General features: G+C 42.5%; 1 protein-coding gene across 2 annotated transcripts; it reads left to right on the plus strand.

The window, feature by feature from the left end:
* The first annotated feature begins 362 nt into the window (after positions 1-362).
* On the plus strand, positions 363-23,827 carry dnajc5gb (DnaJ (Hsp40) homolog, subfamily C, member 5 gamma b). Of its 2 annotated transcripts, XM_084310598.1 has the most exons (6): positions 363-516; positions 1,204-1,330; positions 7,909-8,122; positions 14,781-14,931; positions 15,774-15,844; positions 22,999-23,123. In XM_084310598.1, the coding sequence occupies exons 2-5, from the start codon at positions 1,218-1,220 to the stop codon at positions 15,818-15,820; spliced, it is 525 nt and encodes a 174-aa protein (XP_084166724.1). In that variant the 5' UTR covers positions 363-516; positions 1,204-1,217; the 3' UTR covers positions 15,821-15,844; positions 22,999-23,123. The 2 variants fall into 2 exon arrangements, with proteins under 2 accessions (XP_084166724.1, XP_084166723.1); XM_084310597.1 differs by lacking the exon at positions 15,774-15,844 and having other exon boundaries at positions 22,999-23,827.
* The last annotated feature ends 247 nt before the right edge of the window (positions 23,828-24,074 follow it).

Raw genomic sequence — 24,074 nt, forward strand, 5'->3', positions numbered from 1 at the left:
CCATTCTGCAATCTGTTAATAAAGTGTTCAATCAATCAATCAATCAATCAGTTCTTCTTCTTCTTCTTCTTCTTGTTGTGATGTGAGAAAGAGTTAGGAAAAAATGTACTCTTTATACTCTCACGTGCTCCAGTCCACACGCATGCGCATACACATTGCGCACTCCAACACATAGCGAGAGAGCCCCCCCCCCCCCCCCCCCCTCATCCGCAATACTTGTCCAGACCACTAATACCTGTCCAGACCACGAAGCCCCGCCTCCAACCCGTCCAGCCTGGCTCTGCGGCTCTGCAGATACCCCCTTTGCACAGACTTGCCCAGTGAGAGTATTCGCCGGCGCTGCAGCTGGACCCTATTGGAAACCTGAGCTCGTTGGTGAAACTTTCCTTTTTCTTTTCTTCGTGTAATTCGAATATTTTAGTTTAGTTAATAATAATAATACAGGAGACACCGGTTCGGTTCTTAAACGTATGTTTCTTTTATGAGGGACCCGAGTCAACTGCCTGCATTTATCAAGTATGTATCCAGTTTGTAGCACTTTGTAACTTCCTCAGTCACGGTGTAACTTATTCAGCTATAGCTACCCCGGGAGATAATATACCGAACAGAGCCAGATCAGAAATAACATTTGAGCCCATTATTATAACGATAACGCTCATCAAAGATTAGATTAGTAACGCGGAGTCGGTGTGATCGTGTAAAAAATACATTGATCATGTAAACGATACATATTTAAGACTGAGTTAACCATTAATGTATACGGTAGTTAAGACATTTGTGTTAGTTAGAAAGGCCTTGTTTTATTATTTTATGTCTTATTGTTCTGCTATGTGTTCTTTTTTATATATCTATTTGTATTCCATTATTTTTAACTCTGTAGCACTCTGAGACTCTCAGGAATGTACGTGCGCTATAAATTAAATGTATTATTATTATTATTATTATTATTATTATTATTATTATTATTATTATTATTATTATTATTATTATTATTATTATTAGTTGTCGCCAATCTAGCCTAACCTTGATCTAACCTAACTTGATCAGTTACTACTAAACGTTAAGTGTAATTGACTCCTGTATTTTTTTATTGCTCAGATTCCAGCCCTGAATCAGTGTTCCTTTTAATGTTACTGACGCCCCAGATGGTCATATCTGTCTGGACAATTATGAACATGTTATGGTTTTATTTTTATGTCACAGCAATTGCCTAAAGGATGGCAGAGCCAGGCAAACCTCAACGAAAAATGTCCACAGGAGGGGATAGTCTATACCAGATATTAGGGCTGGAGAAGGGAGCAACTGAAGATGACATTAAAAAGGCATACAGGTACTGTACATGTGTGTGTATGTGTTTATTAGAACATGATATTATTATCTGTTAAAGGGGCACTTCACCAAAACATAATCTCACACACACATCCCAAAACGGCGTTTTGCACATCATTTGTTTAGTTTGACAGTTACTGAGAGAAATTTGTTTGAATAAGGCCACCAGTGATGTCATCTGGGACATTGAATCCTTGTGTTATTGATTGATTGAAAACTTTATTAACAGATTGCAGAATGGGTACAATACAGTACAGCTCAATACACACAATTGTTAAGGGGATGCAGACCAGAGAAAGACTTTCGTCTTGTTTACATCAGGGTCCCCCATTTTCAGTTATTATGTTAATCACAGCTCCATGAAATGATAAGGTAGCAGTCCCATATAGACATATGATGTATATTTTCATGTACATCATTTCATGGAGCTGTAATTAACACAACACAGGGATCCAATGTCCCTGATGACATCACTGGTGGCCATATTCAAAGTTATTACTCTCAATAACAGTCAAACTAACAAATGTGTGCCGTTTTTGGATGTGTGTGAGATTATGTGCAAAATAAATCTGCATTGTTTTTTGGTGAATTGCTCTTTTAACGATTCTTCACTGGCATAAACCATGTCAATCACCTTCTCTCTGGTTGTTTCATTATGATTTTTTTTATGAATGAATTAACATGATTACTTTGCAACAAATTACCGTGTTTTGGGCTGAAACATGTCGTTAAACTTCAGCTCATAGCTCCATGCCATGGCACGGTACAGACCTTTTCTATCCCCGGTACACTAGTTGGTGTATTCTAAAAATTCACCATTCTCTTTTAACCCGTTCACAACCACACTACGGAAGGTTAACCCTTTTGTTGTGTGGCAGTGGAAGGGTTAACCTTCTGTATTGTCGCAGTGAAAGGGTTAACCATTTGGTAGTGAAAGGGTTAATTATTTTAATAAACAAATGGATTTTCATGATTATAAACAAACCCGAGGGACAGGATAAAGTGGTGTTGTAAAATAGTACAGAAGGGAGAATTCCTGCTAGAGATAATCAATGCCAATAAGTCGGGGCTTTCCCCAGGATTTTCAATCGAGACGGTGCTGAGTCTCAACTAGGGGGTGGTCTAGAGGGGGGCACAGCCCCCCCATCTAGGTAGCCCCTTTCGTGACTGTGATGCACGCCAACAAGGTTTGGCAGAGTGAATCCACAGTCCCTTGCTCCCCCATAGGAAACCACCCTATTTTAGCTCTGAAGACATTTACATTTAGTCATTTAGCTGACGCTTTTATCCAAAGCGACTTACAAGTTCTGTACGACAAGTCATCAGGAAGGGCACAACTCTATCAGCTGAGTGACAATGTTCATCAAAGTGTTGAGTGCTACAGTGTAGGTTAGTATATTAGGACAAGTGCATGACAGTAAGGTTAGTTGGGGTTAGATATATATATTTTTTTATTTTTATTATTTTTATTTTTATTTTAGATAATGGTTGAAGAAGTGCGTCTTTAGTCGACGGCGAAATATTGGACGTGTTTCGGCTGTCCTAACTGGGGTGGGTAGTAGTTCATTCCACCATTGTGGGGAAAGGACTGAGAAAAGGCAGGTTCTCCTTGATGACCCTCCCGGAGCTCGGATAGGAGTGGGTCTGAGACGGCCAGAAGATGCTGGCCGGAAGGTGGAGCAATTCTTATTTGCTTAGGTTCAGTTTGAGGTGGTTGGTCGTCATCCAGGCGGAGATGTCGGACAGACAGGCCGAGATCCGCTCAGAGACGTGGATATCTGAGGGAGGGAGGGAAGGAGAGGAAGAGTTGAGTATCATCGGCATAACAATGATACGAGAAGCCATGAGACGTGATAATGTTACCCAGTGATTTAGTGTAGAGAGAGAAGAGAAGGGGTCCTAGGACTGAGCCCTGGGGGACACCCGTCCGCAGGGGGCGGGTGGCCGACAGGGTCCCTCTCCATGACACTTGGTAGGAGCGGTCATTGAGGTATGATGTCAGCCATGTCAGCGCAGAGCCAGCCACTCTCATTCCTGCGAGGGCCGCGAGGAGGATCTGATGGTTGACTGTGTCGAAGGCTGCAGATAGATCTAGGAGAATCAGGACAGAGGAGAGGCCTTTCGCTTTTGCTAAGGCCTAACAAAATTAATAGTTGGTTTCCGGTTGCCGACCGACCCTGCCGATTTAGGTGTGACCCAATATATTTTATGAGTTTAAAAAAAAAAAATTATAAAAAAGAAAATCAGATTTTTTTTTTTTAAGAATAAAGTTTCATAGAAATCTTAGTCAAACATTTAGTATTATGGATATTAAACATGCTGGCAGAGTACATGCATCCATGTTGTTGTGAACATTTTAATTAAATAAAGAAATTCCCTATCCATAGTCGCCGTGGGAAAGAATAAAATAAAAAAATAAAATAAAATAAATTCCCTACCTACCCATGGCCAAACTGACAACCAACAGGAAACCAACAATATATTTTACTTTGCCTAAGTGAAGTGCCTCTGTGACCACAATGAGGGCCGTTTCTGTGGAGTGGCCAGTCCGGAAGCCTGACTGATTAGGGTCTAGGAGGTAATTCTGTAAGAGATAAGCAGTAAGTTGGTTGGATCCAGCACGTTCAAGTGTTTTAGAAAGGAACGAGAGAAGAGAGACAGGATGATAGTTGCCTATGACGGTGGGGTTCAGGGTTGATTTTTTTTATGAGCGGCGTGACTCTGGCTTGTTTTAGGGAGGTGGGGACCACCGCCGAGTTGAGGGAGGAGTTGATCGTTGCAGTTAGGAATGGATGTCCGGTGCTATGGTCTGGTGGAGTGGGGAGGGTAGCTGATCCAGCTGGCATGTAGTCGGACGGTTCGACGTTACCAGTGTCAGGGTCTCGGCTTCTGTAATGGGAGAGAAAGATGACAGAGTGAAGGATGAGGTTCTCAATTCAGTATTTGGAATGGGTTGGGAGAAGGAGCTGCGGATGTTCTCCACTTTTTCCTCAAAGAAGATCGCAAAGTCTTCGGCAGAGAAAGATGAGGGAGGGGGGGGGGGGGGTGAGGAGGGAAGACATGGTAGCATGCAGTTTGCGAAGGTTCTTGGCAGAGGCCTCGATCCTATGGTGAAAGAAAGAAGCTTTGGCATTAGTAATGGTTTTGGAGAATGTTAACCAGAGGTTGTGATATGTGTCGATGTCAGCAGTGAGGCGTGACTTTCTATACTTCCTCTCAGCCGCTCTCAGGGCCTGTCTTTGTACTCTCACTGCATCCGTCAGCCATGGACTGGGTGGGTAACGCCGGGCAGGTTTCTCAACGAGGGGACAGAGCTTGACGAGGGGACAGAGCTTGAAGAACTGGTCCGACGCGAAACGTTCGTTATACAAGTATCGCAGAGAAATTTCAAAGGTATTCACAGTTGCACGAGGGTCTTGGACAGAGAACGGCAATGGTTTGAAAGCTCGGCGTTGCTAATAAACATTTTTAATATTTTTTATAAACGTGTAAACAGCGAAGAATGTATGGCTGCTCTCCCCCGAACGCCGCAATGAGGAGTAGGGTATATCTGCAGAGCCGCACTGCCGTCTCATGATGTTTACACGTTTATAAAAAATTATTTAAAATGTTTATTAGCAACTCGGAGCTTTCAAACCATTGCCGTTCTCTGTCCAAGACCCTCGTGCAACTGTGAGTACCTTTGAAATTTCTCTGCGATACTTGTATAACAACCGTTTCGCGTCGAACCAGTTCTTCAGAGCTCAAATAGGGTGGTTTCCTATGGGGGAGCAAGGGACTGTGGATTCACTCGGCCAAACCTTGTTGGCGTGCATCACAGTCACGAAAGGGGCTTCACGCCAACAGGGTTGGACGAGTGAATACACAGTCCCTTATTCCTCCATAGGAAAATCCCATAATTATCTCTGAAGAACTGGTCCTTCCGCGAAACGCTCGTAAACATTAAAAAAATAACTGGTCAACACTGGTCAACACAGCTTTATTTCCGGCATTGGGGGCCTAATGCGCATGCGCTGTGATCACAGTGCAGGCGCATCAGGCAGCTAAAGCCGTTTTGAGCAGTGTCGACCAGTTTATAATTTTTTTTTAAATGTTTATTAGCAACGCAGAGCTTTCAAACCATTGCTTTTCTCTGTCCAAAACCCTCGTGCAACTGTGAGTACCTTTGAAATTTCTCTGCGATACTTGTAAATTATGGGATTTTCCTATGGAGGAATAAGGAACTGTGTATTCACTCGTCCAACCCGGTTGGCGTGCATCACAGTCACGAAAGGGGCTACCGTCTAGGAGGCAAGTGTGTAAGGTTGTATAACGCAGGGGTTCCCAAACTTTTCAGGCCAGGACCCAGAAAATAAGGCGTCAGAGAGCCGCGGCCCAATGCACATCGTCAGGCTTTTTTTTTTTTTTTTTTTGCCAGGCGACCGATTTGAGAGGGCTAACTTGTTGCAAAATAATAATGATAATAATAATAGTCTCATTAAAATACTATTGTTGCTTCGGTTGTTTTCAGCGTTTTATGTGCATAATCTGTTATTTAGTTTGAAATGTTCGTTGAAATAAGTAGATTTTTCGTTTTTGTTTATTTATTAAGTTAATATAAAACCATATAGTCACATTTTAGAATACAATATAATAGAATTTTAGAATACAACTAGAAACACTGTCCTGGCCTGCTTCTAAGTTCAGTGGCCTGACAAAAATAAATAATTTTTTATTTATTTTTTAATCATCTCGCGGCCCACCCATGGCTGCTCGCGGCTCACCTTTTGGGTCGCGACCCCGACTTTGGGAACCACTGGACTATAACGCACACACACACACACACAGTGGAACAGAAGACCGGCCAATCATGTATTAGACAATGATGCGTCTGTTTCTAAGCTGGCCCCAAGCTTCCACTGCTTTGTCATAGTGTCGCTGTGCCCCTGGACCATTGTTTAGGGAAAGCATACACCCACCCTGTAGGGCAGCAAGGCTAATATTGATTGAGTGACGAACAATGCCACTGACCCTTAGTCGCCAGAGACGTACCCCTCCTGCTGACTTGTTGTACACAATTTGTAAGTCGCTTTGGATAAAGGCGTTTCAGCTCAATGACTAAATGTAAACGTAAAATGATTGATTCTGTCATGCACACAAAGTGTCCAACTCTCATGGGTTTATAAGACACCAAAACTACCACTGTAGTGTTGTGTTCCATTATTTCATTACTTTTCATAACAGAATTACAGAATCGTATACAATCTTAGTCATGAACAAAATATTCTGCCTAGCTTGGAAAATAAAAATCTGTTGCAAAAAAAAGTTCCCTTCCTGAAGCACAACTAAAGTTTTTCATATTCATCCAGCTCAAAGAAATCAACATAAATGGAGGACGTTTTACTAAAACGTACATCCCCTTCACGTCCTCGTAGACAGGACAGTAAAACAAAAAGTGAACCACATTCTCATTTTGGCCCTAGCTCACACACTAAACAAAGCCTGTCCTATATTGGGGCGCTACATCACCCAATGGTAGATGGGGGTACAAGACATGCTTACATTGCCCTGGCAGAGCATACAAAATCAAATGGAAATGCTGACCAATTTGAACTGTGCATGCGTTATACCTCAACTTCTCACAGGATACGACGTCTGTGTCCTCTCCTTCATTCAGCCTCCTTGCAGGTCAGACTAGTATTCGGCTCATGGGCTGGTGTTCATTTCCCATCCTGCGTAATGCTGCATTTGCTTATATCTCAGAGGTCGTAAATTCAGAATTTCCTTCCTACTAGGAAAAATCTAATAAAACAGCGCGTCAACTAGTCGCAAACTCGGGTATGATTTCTCAACCCTCAGCGTAATTTGACGTCATTTCAACATGGTGGCCACCCACATCGTATAAACGTTAATGTTGTTATTAGCTGTTTTAAGAGTACATTTGCAAGTATATTAGCTATATGTCGTTGTAAATTGTCTTTTTGAGTTGTAGTACATGCGAGACAAATTGTGAGGGGAAAAGTTTAGCGTGAGCATCCATGTTATTCCGACGTTGTAGCTCGCAACGTGGGTAGGTAAGAGATGACTTCCAACTTCCCACCTCCCATCATAAACGAATGCGGCATAGATAGATGGATAGAATATTTTATTGATTTAGAATGGAATCATACATATACATTTGATCACAGGATGAACAGGTATACATTATCACCATTTACCAATAGGATTAGAATAAACACAATAAAGCCATAGGCTTGTTTCCATTGTGGTCCTTCATCATTGGTGTCGGTGGATTTATGTACTGGTGTGTGGACGTGGGTGTTTGTACTGTAGTGTCTGTATGTCAGGATGTGTGGTATAAAAAGAAAAATACATACAATAATATTCCATTTTATAGACAATAAAAGAATAAAAAAAGGAATAACGCATATTAGAAACCCTTTGGTCACTACGCCCAGCTTCTGCTACTTATGATCCACCTCTTTATAGCTGATTTAAAAGTGGAGAACTGGGGTTTATGGGCTTCAACTCCATTGGTAGGCTATTCCATGACTCTGCGACACGCCCCCCCCCCCCCCCCCCCACTCATTCCCTTGACAGGAAACTGGCCTTGAGGTATCATCCCGACAAGAACCCGGACAACCCAGAAGCTCTGGAGAAGTTCAAGGTGATCAACAACGCCAACTCCATCCTCAGTGATGAGAATAAACGGAAGATCTACGACGAGTACGGCTCCATGGGCCTCTACGTGTCCGAGCAGTTCGGGGACGAGAGCGTCAAGTACTACTTCCTGCTGTCCAAGGGCTGGTTCAAGGTGAGCGCTGTGCCCCGAGAACAGGAGGCGATGCTGCATGTGAAACCGCCCCAAGAACCTTCTTCTTTGTGTACTCGTTGTTGTAACCACTTTATTCTTTTTTTTTCCAAGGTCTTTTTAGTTTTCATTGTACATTTTCACATTATATACAGAAACGGTACTCTGTATCAAATCTAATCCTAAGTATCAACCCAACCTGCCCGTGCCCGCCCTTCCATCCACCCACCCACCCACCTACCAGATCTACACCACTAGATTAACCCTTTTTTCCGCGCCGCACTACCAAAAACGGTTTACCCTTTCACTGCGACAATACACGACAGAAGGTTAACCCTTTCACTGCCACACGACAGCCGGTTAACCCTTTCACGGCCACGCGACAGAAGGCAGTCTTGTGGCAGTGAAAGGGTTAAAGTCAGCCGAGGAGGTGAAACGCACGCATACAGAAACAAACATATTATGGGGTTACATTCTCTGCTCCCATTCTTTCTACAAATGCCATGAAAGGTTGCCAAATTGCGTAAAATCTCAAAAAAGACCCTTGTCGAGAGAGTATCTTCTCTTCTCTAGCTTTATACGTTGCATCATCTCTTTGATCCAATGGTGGTGCGTAGGAGGGTGCAGTACAGAGAGAGACAAGGAGATGGATACCCTTCTCAACCCTGTGTGTGTGCAGCACAGAGAGAGACCTGCAGTGTGCTGGCTAGTTTACACATTGTTGTGACTTGTTTATTTACCACCTGTATAAATAACAGCCGTAGCCTGTTTGACCGCCTCAGCTTCCGTTTGTCCAGCATTCATCATCACCACCTTCCTTACAAAGGCAACCATGATTAACAGTCGTTCTTCTGTAGGTCAGCCAGTCACATTGGGTTTGTCACTGAGCTTGAGATCATGCTACTGATCCAGTCTGTGCTCTGCTCCACAGGTGCAATGATCCCTCTCCTCTCTAGGTCCTTTAATTTCTCTTTCAGAGGTGCCATCATAGCAACTGGCACTCTGCTCTTTGGCAGTTTCACCGTTGGTACACTGTCGTCTATTTCAGTGGATCTCAACTGGTCTAGCCTCGGGACCCAACATTTTCCTTGGTCATTAAGTCGCGACCCAAATGCGTAATTTGCAGTAATACACAATCTTTCATGCACTGTTAAAAACATGAAATAAACACAAAAAAGTGCAACTAGGGCTAAAAACCCAATGAAATAAAATAATAATAAATAATATATGCTTCTTAGCAGATTTCTTAGCTTAACATAACAGACCTAAGTTTGGGGGAACTAATGGGATAACTGGGGTTGCAACAAAAGTGCAACTAGGGTTAAAGACACAATGAAATAAAATAATAATAAATAATATATCCTTCTTAGCAGAATGCTTAGCTTAACATCCCAGGGAACTAATGGGATAACTGGGGATGTTGTTTGCTCCTGACAAGAGTCTCAAAGTCTGGGGTGATAGACAAATCAACTCTGAGGTCATGCTCAATGTCCAATCTTTTCCTCTGATTTGTCTTCAGCTGGACCAGAGCTGAGAAGCCACTTTCACAAAGATAGGTAGTGCAAAAAAAATATTATATATAAAAAAAATAATTCTTTTTTTACACACACATCCGCGACCCACTCAAAATGGCCCCGCGACCCACTTTTGGGTCGCGACCCACCAGTTGAGAAACACTGGTCTATTTCAATGCGATATTCCCCCTTAAAACAGCCATCGCCAGTGAACACATCTCAGAATTACGTTTTAATAATATCCATCGACATGCGTTTGTCCTCGTTTGTCATAGGACCCAGTTCTTTCTTTACTATGCGGTCAATGGCCATAATATTCTCTCATACTGTACTTTAATCAGCTTCACTGCTTCACTGGCCTTCCTGCCTAGTAAAGGCATTCTGTCTTCCTTGTCTACCACTTGAAACTCTAGTCTGTACAGTTTATTGTTTCGGGGGTTTCTGACCCTGACCTTACATTTTCCAAGCGGACACAACTTGGTCTTGTTATTATACATCACTAGCACTTTCTCTGTGTGTTCCAGCTGCTGTGTGTCTGGGTTTAGGAGATGTATGGGGATGACATTGCAGGTCGCTCCACAGTCTGTCTGGAATGTAACCAGTGTTTTCTCTATCATCGTACCTGCAAAGAGCTGCTGGCCTGTGACTCATTCACCTGGTTTACAGTCTCCTCGCCCCCATTTACCTCAGTTACGGTCATGATAATGTCCTCACATGTGTCACTGTCCTCCTGCTCTGAGACGGCGTGTACTGGCTTAGTGGCTTATACTTCCTGTTGTCGTCTATTCTTGACCCACATTTCACAGCGAAATTATTCCCTTTTCCACACTTCCTACATTTCTTGCCAAAAGCTGGGCATTTGCTCTTCCTTCTCTCACGCGTTTTACCACAAAACATACAACGGATCTCATTGTCTTTTCTTGGCAGTATATTTCAATACATGTACTTCCTCCACTGTCTGTCCTACTGCAGTGTTTTGCTGTTCTCCCTTGACAGCTCTGTAGCTCTGCATAGGTGTAGGCATTTGTCAAGTGTCAAATTATCTTCCCTGAGCAACCTCTAACCTCATTGCAGAGCTATTTGTGCCACACACAATCCTATCTCTTATCAGTGAGTCTCTGATGTCCCCAAAATTGCAACTACTGGCCAATACTCTCAAATCTGTGACATACCTATCAATCTTCTCTCCCAATCCCTGGTCCCGCACAAAAAACCTGTACCTCACCACAGTCTCGTTTAATTTAGGACTGAAATGTTCGTCCAACAATTCTACCATTGAGCTCACTTTTTTCCTTGTCCCCAAACTCCCAATCGCCAGTGTTTTTTATTTATTTTTATTTTTTACCTTCTCTTTCTCCTATTTTTCTCAGATTTTCTCCCCGTCCCAATTAGTCGTTGTGCCAATTCCCCCCCCTCCCCTACCTGGTTGTTGTTTGCATGTTCTCCTATGAGTCGGTACAAGGGTGTCCTGATGTCGAACGCACGCTTCCTCCGAGACGTGCGCCGTCAAGCCAGTGACGCTCTTTCCACTTGGCAGCGAGGACTCTCATTGGTGAAGTGTAACGCCTGGGAGGGCACGCTATCTCCACCAAGTCCTGCCCCGCTTAGCAAGCGCCGAGACCTGACCTGTAGGCGTTGCTGTCCACAACGCCAGATTCCCACCCGCCAGCTTTCCCACCCCCTAATACTGCCAATTGTATTAGTATGAACGGCCAGCCAAGCTGGTAGCAACGCCGAGAGCTGGGCTCGAACCCAGCGTCTCCTGCGTTGGTGACGAGCGCAATCTCCGCTACGCCACCTGACCGCCCTAACCGCCAGAGTGTTTTTAATAGCTCTCTTCCACCCTCTCCTATGAGGTAGCAAACATTTTTACTTTCATTGGCTCCCCCCGCCCCCCGCCTTGGGCAAGGCAAGATCCATATACAGCAAAAACTCCTCCCTCCAACTCTTCCATGTCCTCGCTAGGTTGGAGGAGTCTACATTCAGTGTTGTCGGAGGTTTCAGTCCATCCATCCCGAGTCTCGATTGTTGTTATTTCCCCGTTCACCTGGCTTGTTTGTCTCTTCCAAGCTTATTAGCTACCGTTACAGAACTCGTCTCCCTCTACTGCGGCAACTATAATGTTCTTGAAACCACTGTCGCCATATTTCATTCTGTTCCGTTCGCCAACTTACAGAATGGATGATTAAAGCATTAGTATTTCACTTACTTCTTTATTTATAGTATCTTTATTTTATCCGGACAGTCATCAACAGGCATCCACTTCATGCATCGCTAGCCCCCTTACTCAACGTCTGTGTTACCCTTATATTGGTCCCCGGAACCTCAACCTAGGAACAACGATGCCATTGTTACAAGCTAGTCCACAAACAAGTAATGAAACTAGTTTGCTACAATGTAGTTAAGTTGGTAAGTGGTTCAAAAACATCCATTTGTATATCACCTGGTAACGCAGGTTAACACAATGTCAATCTCTCATAACAACCGGTTACACTCACTGGTCCCATAGATTTGAAAGCGTCATACTTGCTGTGTTGGCAATACTAGAATTTGAGCTCTACTGTTGCACTTGTTGTAAGACGCCCTGGATAAGAACGTCTGCTAAATGCATGAATTAAATGTCTAGATTTGTTTGTTTATTCGGATCCCCATTAGCTGTCACCTAGGCAACAGCTATTCTGCCTGGGGTCCACATAGAACCAAACAAAAACATACAGACCTACGTATACCCACATTTCCAAAAATTCCAACACAAGAAAAGAAAAATTAAAAACAAGACACTTTGAAAATAAAAAATTCAAGAATCTAACACAAAGAAAGACTAGCACAGGTTGAGCGGTCAGGTGGCGTAGCGGAGATTGCGCTCGTCACCAATGCAAGAGGCTGCGGTCTCCCGGAGTCAGCATTGCTTGGGGCTTGGGATGATCGCTATACTAACCCGTTTGGCTGGGTTAGGGGGAGGGAAGCCATGGGTGGGAAACTGGCATTGTGGACAGGTCAGGTCTGGGCGCTTTCTCAGCGGAGGCAGGACTTGAGGAAGGCAGCGTGACCTCCCACGCGTTGCACTTCACCAATGAGAGCCCTCGCTGCCAGGTGAGAAGAGAGCCACTGGCTGTCGCCGCACGTGTCGGAGGAAACATGCGGATACTTCAGGGTTCCCTTGTACCGACCAGTAGGAGAACATGCGCACAACAACCAGGTAGGGGAGGGGGGGGGGATTGGCATAACGACTAAATTGGGACGGGGAGAAAACAGAGAAAAATCGGAGAAAGAGAGATACAAAAAAATATAAAAAAAGAAAGACTAGCACAGGTTAGCCAATGTTGATCTCCCATAACAACCGGTCACACTGGTCTCATAAAGGGATTCATGATACTAACTTGTCCTTTCAATGAACAGAGGGCCACGCCCCCTCAACATACTGAGAGTTGGCTCAGAGAGGGTGCACTAAGCCACGTGTCTGTAAAGTTTTTTTTATCCAGAGTAACTTGGTGATCCTTTTCTGTGTTTTATTAAATAATGATTTTCAGATTTTGAGAAATGGTCAAACTTATCCAAATATGGTATTTTCATGGAAAACAGTGCAGCTGCAACAGATAGCACATTAGTGATAATTTTCTGTAATCTAAAAAAAAAAAAACTCAAGGCACCCCTGGCAGCTATTTTCTTTTTCTTTCTATCTATAGCATCTGTGAAAGTAGCTTATTTGCTATATACTAAATCCTTGTTTTTATCTTTTAGTATTGATCTATGCATTAACTGTTTTATGTATTGTGTTGTGTGGACCCCAGGAAGACTAGCTGGGAGCCATGGCACCAGCTAATGGGGATCATTAATAATAAAATCCTCTCCTCGAAGCACCCCAGCCGTTCAATGTATTTGTTAAATTCCACCACCAGCACACCTGATTCAACTTAACTAGCCCTTTGAATCAAGGTGTGCTGGTGGTGGAATTTAACAAATACATGGAACGGCTGGGGTGTCTCGAGGAGAGGTTTGGGAACCACTGGACTAGAGCATACCATTACTACCATACCATACTCTAACTAACCACTGGACTAGAGCCATCAAAGAAATGAAGCAAAAGTGGTTACCTGTGTTGAACTGGTTTATTTTTTAGAAAATAAAAAAATATAGTGGATTACTGTTACAACTACTACCACTGCCAATACTACTGATACATCCCTATTGGCAAACTTTATATTTAAAAAAATAGTAAATTCTTTTTTTTTTTATAAAAATTTTTTTGGTTCATTATACAACTGTGTCGCCACAGTCTAGGTAATTAATGGGAAACCTGTACCGGTTCTCTAAAGAACAGTTTTGAATATGCCTAAAATGTTGATCAAGGAGTGGCTGGGTAGCGCAGTGGACTAAGCACTCGCCTACCACCGCAGAGACTCTGGGATCTAATCCAGCTGTCAGCGGTACCTCCGGCTTGGTCAGTTGTCCACACAATTGGCAGTGTTAGCGGGTGGGAAGCCGGTGGGGTATGTGTGTGTCCTGGTCGTTGTAAACTGCGACTCCTACTGGTCGGTCTGGGCGCCTGTTCAGCAGGGAGGGGATCTGGGGGAAATAGCGTGAACGTTCCCCCCAGTGAAACTCCTCGCTGTCGGGTGAAAAGAAGCGGCTAGCTGACTCCACATGTATCGGAGGAGGCATGTGGTAGTTCTACACCCTCCCTAGCCCCTTACGTGACTGCGGTTTGCAAGCCTGGGGCTTTTGTGACCGCAGTCACTTGCTTGTGGGATGCGACCACTTTAGAAAATACCAACCAAGCGTGAATGCGGGCGTGGGGGTGTGTCAAAAATATATCAGATATGAATTTCAAAGATACCCAGTATCTTTGAAATTCATATCTGATATATTTTTAACACGCCCGCGTTCACGCTTGGTTGGTATTTTCTAAAGTGGTCGCGTCCCATGAGCAAGTGACTGCGGTCACAAAAGCTCCAGGCTTGCAACAACAACCAGGAAGGGAATTGGCATAACGACTAAATTGGGATGGGTGGAAAAATACAGAAAGCCCCAAAATAAATAAACAATTTTCTTTTTTTATCACAACAACAATCCTGTATCATAGCTTTAATGGCACATAAATACAAGGCCCCCACTCACTGCTGAGCATCACCGTCTCCTCCTCCCAGGCTCTCTTCGTGTGCTGTGGGCTGTTCACCTGTTGCTGCTGCTGCTGCTGCTGTGCCTTCTGCTGTGGGAAGTGCAAGTCAGGCGGGGGCGAGGAGGCCTACGGGGACCCCGACGACCTGGAGGAGCAGATCGGGTCGGACCAGGAGCAGGGTGAGTGTTGCCGGGCCATATTCACACACGCTCTTAATATGTCACGCTCGGGTTGGGATTCCAGACAGCACATCATCAGAATGTGCAGGGCATTTCTTCTTATAACCTTTTGTTGTGTATACTAAATAAAGGTTGTAATAATAATAGTTATACAGGGTATCTGCGGGGGTATGAAAAAGTCTTAAAAAGTATAAAATTCATAATTCTCAATTTTTAATGCCTTAAAAAGCGTTAAAATGAACAAATTACCGTTAAAGGGCTGGGTGACAGTTGCAGGTGTGTGTGTGTGTGTGTGTGTGTGTGTGTGTGTGTGTGTGTGTGTGTGTGTGTGTGTGTGTGTGTGTGGAAACAACTGCGATAGAGTCCTTCAAAGTAGTGAGGGGGGATCAATTTGTCCATTTTTCCAAGTCTTTCGCATCTCGTTCCAACTGCTGGGAGCAGCAAATTGGAGGGAGGTTTGACCAAATCGAGCGTTAACACGGGGAACATCTAGCGACATAATGGTGAGCAGCTCTGGCGTTATAGGGAGTAGATGACAATTTTGCAACAGGTGTATCAAATAAGGAGGAACTCTTGGTGTCGGACTTTAACATCGGGGGAGATTCTCCCTCCCCGACACCGACACTTCTATTTTAGACCCGCCTAGTGTCCTGTGTGCATCATCCCTATTATGTCTGCAGATCGTTGATGAGAAGTTGTGGATCCTCACGTCTGATGTGTTTGTGGAAAGCCTCCAGTACATGAACTCCTCACTTCCTGTACGTTTGACAGTAAACTCCTCAGGTGCCTCGGGAAGCTCCACGGATCCCCACCCACCTTCTTCTTCTCTTGTTCCCCAGCAGGTGCTCCTGTAATAGTTGTTCAGCCGAGCCCTAGTGCCGAGCCCTAGTGCCGAACCCTACCGACCCTCCAGGTGAAGCTCACGGTCGAGGTTCTCGTTAGCCTGACGCCGTCCGAACCCCTGGAGCGCAAGCTAGCTAGCTCTCCCTCAGGGCTGAGACGGACGCGTTCGTAAAAAATAAACAAATAGCCTCGCGGCGGAAGCGGCTGTTGTTCACAAAGTCACTTTGACTCACCGTGGTGGGTGGCGTGTTGGGTGTCTGGGCTCTCAGCAGCCCGGCCATGTCCTCCGAGCTCTTCTTCGTTTCTCTGCGAGTGTGTTACCTAGGCCAGTGGTTCCCAAAGTCGGGGGCGCGACCCAAAGGTGGGCCGCGAGCAGCCACGGGAGGGCCGCGAGATGATTTCCAATTTTTTTTTTTTTGTCAGGCCACTGAACTTAGAAGCAGGCCAGGACAGTGTTTCTAGTTGTATTCTAAAATTCTATTCGATTGTATTCTAAAATGTGACTATATGGTTTTATATTAACTTAATAAATAAACAAAAACGAAAAATCTACTTATTTCAACAAACATTTCAAACTAAATAACAGATTATGCACATAAAACACTGAAAACAACCAAAGCAACAATAGTATTTTAATGAGGCTATTATTATTATCATTATTATTTTGCAACAAGTTAGCCCTCTCATAAATAGCACATATAAATGAATAACTAACTTGAACTAACTTAATAGGATTGAAGTGATATTTGGCTAAAAAAAATCGGTCGCCTGGCAAAAAAAAAAAAAGCCTGACGATGTGCATTGGGCCGCGGCTCTCTGACGCCTTATTTTCTGGGTCCCGGCCTGAAAAGTTTGGGAACCCCTGACCTAGGCAACGGGTTGTCACTGCTGCGCGCACAGAGGCTTTTGTGTTGAAGTTTAGCTCCGTGCACGTGAGGCTTGTTTACAGTGGAGAGCGCTGTCTGCTAGTATCTAATCTAGCACAGAGAAACGGAGAAACTGTATTTTTCTTATACTTTATTGAGAGTACATTGTCAGGAATGTCAGGAATTCATTGGATGAGAGACGGGACTCCCAACGCATCACCACCGACACGCTAAGTCAAAGTGACTTAAAAGGGATAGTTCAGATTTTTGGAACCATATCCCTATTTCTTACTTCCATGCTTATTTTACCTTACCTATACCATACTACAATCCATGCTGTTCCCTTATACTCGCTCCATCCAGATAGTTAGCCGCTAAGCCAATACAAAGTCAATTGAAATCTACTTTGTTGTGCACCGTGGAGTGAATTACAGTGAGCCTCAAGCCAGCGTGTACATTGGCTGTGTGTTGGTTTGTGGTTAACTATCCGGTTAGCTGGTATGAGGAACGGCACGGACTGTGCCGAGAAAGGACTCTACTGATCATCATTGGTGAGTAAGAAATAGGGCAGGGCTTGTTGTATTATGGGTAGGGATGTCCGATATTATCGGCCGATATCGGCAGTAAAATGTGATATCGGAAAATATCGGTATCGGTTTAAAAAAAGAAAAAAACAATAACAATATTTGTTATATATATATCCAGTGAAATGATTAGTTACCTGAAATTATTCCGTTTTTTGGGGTGGGAAACCCTGTATATATCGGTATCGGTTGATATCGGTATCGGAAATCAAGAGTTTGACAATATCGGAATATCAGTATCGGTAAAAAAGCCAATATCGAGCATCCCTAATTATGGGTTCCATTTTTGTGTAAGTGTTGTATGTCTATAAATGTTAATAAAAATGTAAGTTAAAAAAAAAAAAAAAAAAAGGGCAGGGGTTCCAAAAATCTGAACGATTCCCTTTAAAACGTCCATTTATTGGGGCTATTTGTGCATTTGTCAACATGTCTCTTTCAGGGAGAACCAGCTTGCGTTCTGTTCCGCGGGTCTGACGGGTCAGGCTGGGTCCAGCTCTCTGTCCTGACTCTGGGCTGTGCCTCCCTTAACCAACAGCATTTAAACGAATATTAAAGCTGCGTTAAGCATAGATTTTGTTCAGAGTGGGGACTGTGTAGACTCAACTACACACGGGTAACAACGTTGAATAAGCATAAGTCGTCATTCAGCAGTCGACAGTACATGTCTTATATACATTGCAGTTACATATAATATACATTACAGTTACATATATTATATACATTAGTTACATATATTATATACATTAGTTACATGTCTTATATACATTACAATTACATATATTATATACATTACAGTTACATATATTATATACATTACAGTTACATATATTATATGCATTACAGTTACATATATTATATACATTACAGTTACATATATTATATACATTACAGTTACATATATTATATACATTACAGTTACATATATTATATACATCACAGTTACATATATTATATACATTAGTTACATATATTATATACATTACAGTTACATATATTATATACATTAGTTACATATATCATATATTATATACATTACAGTTACATATATTATATACATTAGTTACATTTATCATATATTATATACATTAGTTACATATATTATATTAGTTACATATATCATATATTATATACATTACAGTTACATATATTATATACATTACAGTTACATATATTATATACATTAGTTACATATATCATATATTATATACATTACAGTTACATATATTATATACATTAGTTACATTTATCATATTATATACATTAGTTACATATATTATATTAGTTACATATATCATATATTATATACATTAGTTACATATATTATATACATTACAGTTACATAATTATATACATTAGTTACATATATTATATGCATTACAGTTACATATATTATACATATGCGTGGTCCTCTCTACATATATCCACCATCTTTGGTCAGGCAGGTGGAATGAGGACCATGTCGACTCGACCACTACATGACGTGTACACCGTGCTCATCCTCGATGATTAAGACTCTTAATGCAGCTATAACTTTGGTATAACATTGAGACTTTTCGTATTGCACATAACCCACTCCTCCATCTTATCATGATGAGCAGGTGACCTCCAGTCCTCTCTGGGGACCTGTGTGGTCGACCACCAATCACTTCTTTTACTTGTGAAAACCTAGCCTAAAACTTGTACTTCTAACACACTAAAATAGGTCATATTATTTAATTCTCAATACGGTAGTCATTCTTAGTGATTATTGATATTGAAAACAAAAAAGTACTAATCGACCACAGGAAAAAAGGTACATATTGTACGTTATGTTATTGCCATGAGTAATATATATTGACGTATTGGTGAAAATGTACAATGTGTACGTATTACAAATAAGTACATATATATATATTACATATTCAGAAAATGTTAAAGGAAAACTCCAACATTTTGGGAAATTAGCTTATTTGCCATCTACCCTGGAGTTAGACGAGAAGATACATACTTTTTTCTTCTCTGTGCGTGCATTAGGCTTAGGGAACAGCCGCTCCGTTAGCGTAGCTTAGCTTCATCACTGGAAGTGGGTCAGACTTGTACCCTGACGTGCCCTACAGTCACGAAATACACTCTAAATACAACTCCAAAACGTTCCTGTAAACCTGTGTATTTACCATGTGGAGAAATAAAAAATAATTGAATTAGACAATTACGTTTTCTAAGCAAATATACTCGGAACTATTTATTGCCGAACCACTCCTCTCGGGGCGCAGTCAGTGATTTCAACGTGACGCAGTGTTTGTTTACATTCTCATTTTATTCAAAGGATCCGAACCGATTGAAGTTTATGGATACCATGACTTAAAATCCTCTTACCTTGACGATTAAAAGCCTCCCCAATTTAGAAAACGGTATTCCCATGGCTGATCTTGATATGCTGCTAGCTAACGGAGCTAACCAACAAACACAGAACCGGGCGGACACTAAAGCAAATAACGAGGGCAACGACTTCCGGTCGGGGGGGTTTCAAAATAAAAGAGCGACGTCTATAGCAGCGGAAATACGTTTATTTTGTACATTATCTAACGTTACAACTAACCTAAGGTTTCTAATGTTTCTAATGTTTTCAGAAAACCTTTGAACTGCTCGGGAACAAACCCGTGGCGCTCGCATGGGAGGCAGGTGCCTTTGGCCCTTTTACCTCAAGACTACTGAGCCAAACCCAAAACCTTAACCACACTGTTACCTTAAAGGAAAACTCCAACATTTTGGGAAATTAGCTTATTTGCCGTCTACCCTGGAGTTAGACAAGAAGATACATACCTTTTTTCTTCTCTGTGCATGCAGTAGGAGTAGGAAGACACGCACCATTAGCCTAGCTTAGCATCAGTCACTGGAAGTAGGTTCCTCCATTAGCCTAGTTCCCAACGTCTTCCTACTCCTACTGCATGCACAGAGAAGAAAAAGGTATGTATCTTCTTGTCTAACTACAGGGTAGATGGCAAATAAGCTAATTTCCCAAAATGTTGGAGTTTTCCTTTAAACCTTACTAACCATAACCGTCAAACCCTAACCTTTAACCTTAACTTTATATCTTAACCATAACCGTGAAACGTTAAAACGAACCATCATAGTATTGCTGTGTGGGTGTCTAGTGGTGAGAGCACTCGCCACAATCAACAATCATTGTTGGTGCGACTCCCGGTCACAGTGTTTGTTTTTGACTTTTGCCGATAAGAAATGTCAATATCTTACTTATACAAAACGTAAATATATGACTTATGGCTATAACATAACGTACATTAAGTACCTTTTTCCCCCTGTGGTCCATTATAGTACCGTACTTTATTGACGTTTTCTGATGAGAGCGTGTTGTGGAGGTTGACAGCCATGGAGGTGTGTGGCGTGTACAAGAAGAAATGTTCTACCAAAGTCAAATATTTTTTATTGAATTAATTATTTTGCTGCTTACTAACCTGTATGGATCTTAATCGTCAGTGTGATGAACGTTACGTTTTGTATGTCTGTTAATCCATTCTAACATTTGCTTCCGTTCTCATGGATTTTTCTATTCAGCTCGTATCCTTAACAAACGCTTCCTCCTGAACTACTTCCAACAACATAACAAACTTGGGAGCCACAGCGAATGATGCCTCTATGCTGTAACTGACCTCTACTGCTGTATCTTTATAAAAAAGACTTTTAAATGAAGCCTGTTTAACCAAACTAACTGTTTCCTTTCACCCCGGATGTACCTCAGCGGTTCAAATGGTTTGACAATAGACCACCGCAACACTTTCTGTATTTTGAGCTCATGGGAGGAGAGAGTGGGGGGATAAAATGAATGAATGTTGATGAGAGCCTTGACGTAAGTGGTTGTAGCTACGGCTGTGGGGGCGCTGGAGACATGATCCAATAGGCTTTTTTATACGCCCGAGTCTCCTGAACACGGAGAGACCAACCCCAAGTCGATCGGCACTTCCTAGCTCAAGCTATAGTCACTTACCCCCCCCAACTGGCGCATATGCAGATTGCCCAGGGAGTCTCTCGCAGACGATCTGCGCATGCGCTGGTTGGGGAGTTGTGTAGGGCTGCACGATTTTGGGAAATAATCTAATAGCGATTTTTCTGACAGATATTGCGATTGCGATTACATTTGCGATTATAATAATAATTAAAAAAAAAAGCAGCCCCACAAAGGTTTATTGTAAAATGCGGCTTGCATCTGGCCTACGCGTGGGTCTGTTCGGGACACCGAGCCTGAAAATGTTTATTTTTACCTGGAATCGATACCTGTACCGAACGGTACCTTTTTTCTGTACTTTACTCTCCCTCTCTGAAGTCTAAACTTCACAACACACAATCTAAAACCCCTTACCTCCCTCTCCCAAACCGATCTTGTATCTCAATGGGACTTCCTGGTTAAAAAGAAAATAATAATAATAATAATTTTATTTTATTTTATTTTTGCGATTTGCATCATTCCAAATCGCGATTTCGATAGAAAATTGATTAACACTTTGATCGCCATGGTTAAATTCATAATTTACCATCCCTCGCCATCTCTATTTGTCTATGGAGAAGTTCCCCTTCTTTGCAGGGCTATAACTTTTTAAATTGTATTGTTAAATTGACATTATTATGGCCCATTCAATGTCCTATATCTATTGTTCAGTGTGTAGCAACGTTATACTTTTTCATTCACATATTCATACTAAAATACGGTCTAAAGTATAAGTATGTTTTTATCGTTTTCTGCAGCTTTCTCCAGAACTTGATTTATAGCCCTAAATGCATTATATTGATGATCAAATACAGTTTGGTAGGAATCTGTGCGAGATAAAAAATTTCAACTGGATGTGCTTCTAGGAGTTACTACGTATGATCTGATGTTGACCGGATGGGCGGGGGGTCGTTTATAATTCCGTGGGCAACGTTATATCATTCATCTAGTGTGGGTGATATGATCATCAGAGCAGTTAGTAAAGAACACGTTGGAAAATAACGCTGGATCTTACCGTATCTTCCTCGCGCCGTTGGGCGATGAGCGTGGAGCAGAGATATTCCTATTATGGGATGTAGAAATACCCGATCCATTTCCAGGTTGTATAATAGTATATACGTCCAAATCATGTTGTTTATCGAGTTATCTGTAACCGATCGATGTTCACTGTGTCAAGATGGAGTCCTGCTAATGATAGCGAGTGCCCGGACGAAATATGGGTGAGCACCACTTCATCCACATGACTTCCTGTTGGGCGATCTGCCGATCGGCCACCAGATGGCGCTCTTGAACCGTTAGAGAGTTGAGTGGAGCTCAGCAGTATATCTCAGGTCCCCGGGGGAGAAATATGATTTCGATCACAGATTTTTGAAATATTGATATCAAAGACGTGTTACGGCGTCTTCGGCAGAATGAGCATGGCGGGGAATGACGAGTTACGGCGTTTCCGGCGATTAAAGTGTTAATCGTGCAGCGAGTAGGTGCGGAAAAGTGACTATAGCTCAGTGGAGAAAGTGCAGATCAACTTGGGGTTGGTCTCTCCGTGTTCAGGAGACTCAGGCGTATAAAGAAAGTCTATTGGATCATGTCTCCAGCTCCCCCACAGCCGTAGCTACAACCACTTAATGTCAAGGCTCTAATCAACATTAATTCATTTTATCCCTGCACGCTCTCCCATGAGCTCCATGTAATGCGGAAGTGCAGTGGTCTATAGCCACAAAAACAAAAAACAAAAAAAAATGTAGTCGAAGACCACCATGTTTTACACAGGCCTCTCTGGTTCCCCCTACAGGTGAGAACTCGCCGATTGTGATACAGCCACTCGCAGCCAACGGCACCTCGGAGCCGGAGCCGTCGATCCCCCTGGACACCACGTCCACCACCCACCTCACGCTCGGCGAGGAGTGAGCGGCTTCCTCCCCGCTGAGCGTCACGTCGCACAGCCTCAGAATGAACCCTTTCAGGTGTATGTTGTTGTTGTTGTTGTTGTTTTTGTTGAATTTTTTTGTACGTTTTCGAGAACTCATTACATCATTAGAATCATGATCATGTTTTTCGGTTCTCAAAGATCTGAACTCGTGTACACGCCCGAAAGGGTTAAATAACTTACCTTTAGTTCCTGTTGTGGTTTGAATGTGGTCCTTTTTCCCCCAAAGACTGTGGTTGATATGCAGACAATATACTTTGTTATGATAAGGGTATTTGTTTACAGGATTCTGCCATTTGATTTGTGCCATTTACTTTTATAGTGCCAACATTTGTTCTTAATGTCAAGGGGAATATCTTTGATCTAATATACATATATGTATTTATTTATTTACTTATGGGCACATAAGTCTTTGGAGTGGCAAATGACTCTTGAACAAACGCAGACCAATGCCTATCATATATATATATATATCTTCGATTGCGCAATATTCATATGCACTTTAAACTCGCAGATCCAGTGTAATTAGTAGTGTGAATGCTAGCGCAGACGTCTGCGGTCTATTGTGGCACATCCAAGGACTTAGAGACGCTCGTGATAGAATCTCTTGAGAGCAACGGGGCTGATGTAGATTACCGAGACTACGAGGTCTGCCACCAGGCTTCAGATCGTTAGCTGTTGTTATTCCATAGTGAGACTTTCTGGGGGGGCGGGGGGCGGGCGGTGTTTTATAACACGATATTGAAATAACTATTTTTTCCCCTGATGCTGAATCCTAGTTGATGAATCACATTTGTTAGAAATGGGATGTGAAGAAAGTCACAGAATCACTCGGGGGCGGGGGGGGGGGTTTAGGGGATTGAGGGGGGGATTGAGTGCCATGCAATTGACCACTACCCTGCTCTACTATTTTCTTTTGTAAAGGGCTGCTATGATATCGC

The sequence above is a fragment of the Notolepis coatsorum genome (assembly GCF_963971535.1).
Source record: "Notolepis coatsorum genome assembly, chromosome: 3".
Taxonomy (NCBI): Eukaryota; Metazoa; Chordata; class Actinopteri; order Aulopiformes; family Paralepididae; genus Notolepis; species Notolepis coatsorum.